Source organism: Enoplosus armatus, chromosome 20 (assembly GCF_043641665.1).
Source record: "Enoplosus armatus isolate fEnoArm2 chromosome 20, fEnoArm2.hap1, whole genome shotgun sequence".
NCBI lineage: Eukaryota > Metazoa > Chordata > Actinopteri > Centrarchiformes > Enoplosidae > Enoplosus > Enoplosus armatus.
This window is the reverse complement of record NC_092199.1, coordinates 525875-530233: the sequence shown is the minus strand read 5'-3', so window position 1 is coordinate 530233 and position 4359 is coordinate 525875. Positions and strand designations below refer to the sequence as shown.

The window sequence follows — 4359 nt, the reverse complement described above, 5'->3', positions numbered from 1 at the left end:
GGACTGAGACACATTTTAAACCAGTCCCAGGGTGTTTTCAAACACTGTGTTGTTTAGAGAAAGTGGTCTTGGTCTGGTCACAGACTTGGGAGCAACCTTGATCTGACCCAACTACAAGGAGTACTCTGTAAGTGTGAGCTAAACGGCTCCCGGAGCCAGGTGAGCTTTTCTGTTCTCAGTTCAGTCCTGTGATGTTTGGAGTCTGTAATGAATAAAGTTGATGTGTCACGTGTTGTTAGTTGAGCGTCAGTCCCTCGCTGACGGGCATGTTGATGTGGGCCGTCAGCAGTGGGGAGCTCTTCCCCTCATGCAGGACAAACACCTTGATGATGTCAGAGATGCCCTTGTCACTGGTGCACTCCACGAAGGTCTCGACAGGGTAGATGAGTCCGGGCACCAGCAGGGGGATCCTCATGAATGGGTTCCTCATCTTGTACAGGCTCTCGTCGTACAGGAAGCTGATGGCCAGGTTCATGACGGGCCGACACGCCGCTGTGTTCTGGACATTGAGGGTCAGTTTGAAGGACGGGCCCAGGCCTTGCACCACTGCGTTCATCTTGAGTGGCTCGGTGAGGCTGGAGGACATCGGTGTCAGGCTGGACTCCAGGGCCTTTACGTAGGCTTTGGCGGCAGCCAGGCGCAGGCGGCTCAGGTCCATATGGAAGGCGCGGTGCATGGCCAGGCCGTTCTCGCGCTCCCTCAGCGTCTGGTCCACATACAGCTTGGTCTTCTTGGGCACGTTCAGACGGACGCTCTGAGCCAGCGGCGGCCCAGGGGCACTGTCCCTGTCGTCAAAGGCCGCCGTCCTTTTCAGGATCTTCACCATTAGGCCCCCTCCCTTGGTGGTCATGATGAGGGTCCCGTCCTCCCGCCCATACCGGCCAAAGCAGATGCTGGTGACCACGTCGGGTGTCTTGATGGTGCTCAGAAGGTTCTTGTCCCGGTACAGTTGGACCTCACAGTTGGCCAGGCCCACCAGAACCGCCTGGAAGCCCCTGGTCGGAAGGTCCATGGCAGCCATAGTGGCGATGGGAGCAGGAAGGACGGCCTTCCACAGCTTCTTCCCCTAAAGACACAACAAGAAAGACATGCAGCGCGGAGCTATAATGTTAGTTCAGACTGAAACATGTCAACAGCTGCTGGATGGACTGTGATTAGATGTGGTTCAGACCTTCATGATCCCCTCAGGATGAACTGTAATAACTCTGGTGATCCTCTGACTCTTCATCTAGCACCATCATCAGGTCAACATGTTCATGTGTCCAATACTTTGGTTTATGACCAAATACCTGCAGAACTGATGACGTTCACCAGCCTCAGCTGGACTCTGTGTTTACTGCTAACTAGTTCATGTTAGCATGCTAACATGCTAAACTAAAATGGTGAACATGGTAAACATTAACATGTTAGCATTGTTATTGTGAGCATGTTCCATTGTCTTAGTAGCTCTGTGGTTGTGGTTCACACAGTTTTCTCCTCAGACTTGATCTGTCATCACAAACCTCGAGTCTGTCATCATGTGAGCACAGTTTTACCTTCTGCGTGAAGCCCTGCAGGCTCTCGTCGGTGCAGCCAACCACCACGTTCTTCCCGACTCTCACCAGACCCACCGGGTGAGACGACAGCTCGATGCAGTACTTTGGTTTATCCGACTCCCTGAAGAGCAGCAGCACAAACATCTGTCAGGTCTGTCTGAGTCTTATTTCAAGTTTCAACTTGAAATTCAATCAGTCATCTTTGTAATGTGTTGGATGAGGTGTAATGGAAGGAGTGCAGGTGAGTGTCTCACCTGCGCAGGATGTAGATGTTGCCGTTGCGACACGCCACCGTGATGCGAAATTCCACGTCAAACTGACCCGTCACGTCCATCATGGTGGGAGCAGCGGGCAGAGACATCTTCAACAATCACACGCACATGTTTCAGTGTTTCAACAGCAGCTTTACAAAAACACTCAACATGAGGTCCACTGTACTTTCAGACACATCTCATGGCTTTCCTCAGTGGAAGGAGTTTGCTCAGTTGTCATGGAGATGGTTTCGTTTGTTATCATGTGATCTAATTTAGTATTTCATTGTCTATTTTCAGTCAACTTTTATCACATGAGCAAAATTGCATACTTAGGTCACGTGATAACAATTAAACCATCTCCATGACAACTGAGCTGAGGAAAGCCATGACATGAACAAGTAAGACGTTTGTGTTTTGAGAGTCAAATTTTTTTTTTTTCTTGTTTATGCTTAATACTGCCTGATTATTGAAGACTAATGTACACATTAAAAGCCTACCAATACCAGGTAGGCCGTAACGCTTTAAAACGTGACAAATGTGCACAAAGTAGGGTTAGGGTTAGGGGGTTTCATTGATGACTTAACAGAGTTAATGCAGTTAGTGTTGTGGACATGGACATCATACAGAATGTATGAAGACAACACGTAGACAGGGAGGACGTGTTGCAACCAGGAGTACAGAACTGAGAATTTACAGTAGATTAAATAGCCGGCTGAGTACTGAACCCTGTGGAACTCCTCAGACCAGGCTGATCTGCTAAGAAATAAAACTGATGATGGAGACCAAAACAACATCCTGCCAGTAGGACCAGTTCAAACCAGTAGCAGTTGTGCAGCCTGATGTGATGTGAGTTTACTTTGGAGAGGATGATGAAAGCTTCGGGGTCGAGGACGTAGACGTCGCTGCTCTCTGTACCGATCACCAGACAGCTGACGCCGTCCTCATCAGCCGTGCTCTTCTTCAGAGTCCCGATGCAGGTGATGACGGTCTGAAACAAAGACGAGGACAGACCAATGAGAGTGTGTCAGATGGCGAAAGGCGGGACATACACCCCCCTCATGTGATCTCTGGCTCTCTTTGTACTCATATGTGTTACTGTTCGCTTATATGCTACCATGGTAACCCTTTAAAACCACCTCCACACTCTCTAAATTGCTCTCAGACGTGCTCGTTGCTGCTGTACACAGTCATGAAGTAAATCCATCAACAAATCATGACATCTTGACATCATGATTGGACGAATTCGATCACTGATATCTTGAGTTTTACCTGCCGTCTGATTGGCTGCTGCTTGTGCAGGTGGACGAACTCGTCCATGTCACTGGTCTCCAGAGAGAGGAACCTGAGCGAGCGGACGGACAGCGGGACGTCGGCCTTCTTCCTGATGCTCTCCAACATCTCCTTCAGGGTCAGAGGGTCGATCTGACCCTCCCTCACCTGCTGCCACACGTCCTGACCAATCAGAGCACCACAACACGTCACAGGTACAGTCGGCTTTATTCACAGCAGACTGTCTGAACACGACAAGACGCTCTTTCTGCAGCTTGTAGCCTGTTAACTGTTATTAAAAACTAACAAAATCTGAACATTATAAACTTTGAAAGGGAGACTTTATGGCAGAGCTGTATGAGTGGACTCCAGGTGAACCTAATGAAGTCTTTGTATTAATTTAGTCATATTTTGTTAATGTAAATCTGAGATTTGATATTTGAAATGTGTCTTTGTGTCTGCTTGATTAAATATTCTGAGACAAACCATCATGAACAACCAGTGTGAGGTGTAACATGTGTGTGTCCTGACAGAAACACACACACACACACAGACCTGCTCCAGTGTGTTGACCTCCAGGCCGGGCAGCGTGAATTTGAAGTACGGTCGGAGGTTTTTGTAGACGTAGATGCAGGGTCCGGACGCCACTGCGACGGCGGGGATGCGTGGCTCGTGCAGGTCCATGAAGAAGGCGACGAGGCCGGCGGGCAGGTCCAGCAGGGTGCTCTCGCTCATCAGTGCCGTGCCCCGGTACACCTTCAGCTTCATGCCCGAGGAGCCGGAGCCCAGGTCCCCCACCACCAGCCGACTCTCCCCGTCCCCGCTCAGATCCGCCAGGTCCACGCAGGACGAGAAGGTGTACAGACCTGCCACGGGGTCGTAGTGAGCGTCCAGCCACTTCCCACCGTCACCACTCGACTCCACAGAAGACATGATGACAGCAGGAACAGGAACACCTGCTCTGCAGCACAGGTGAGCCCGGAACAAACACATCAGAATCAAACTGGGACATGAAGGTTTCTGATTCCTTTAGATGTTTTCATTTAGGAATCATTAGAGTCTACATTGAGCCATATAATCGTTAATGGATGAGAATAAAATGTATTTAAACTAAAGAGTCATGCAACAATTAATGGCATAATTCTACTGCCACTGACACTCTAATCATGTGACCTTCACACATTGACTCTAAAACGTTTTAAACATGCATTAAATATTCAAGGCATGTAGGCTTTAATGGGTGATATCAGTGACTGTACTTGTCAATGTGAGCTCATCATTTTTCATCTTTTCTCTTACTT

General features: G+C 49.0%; 1 protein-coding gene across 1 annotated transcript; it reads right to left on the bottom strand.

The window, feature by feature from the left end:
• Positions 1-235: 235 nt before the first annotated feature.
• On the bottom strand, positions 236-3991 carry bbs1 (Bardet-Biedl syndrome 1). The gene is made up of 6 exons (XM_070927640.1): positions 3614-3991; positions 3059-3241; positions 2646-2777; positions 1790-1896; positions 1536-1656; positions 236-1066 (listed from the first exon to the last, which is right to left on the bottom strand). Exons 1-6 carry the CDS (start codon positions 3989-3991, stop codon positions 236-238), a joined length of 1752 nt encoding a protein of 583 aa, XP_070783741.1.
• Positions 3992-4359: the final 368 nt, after the last annotated feature.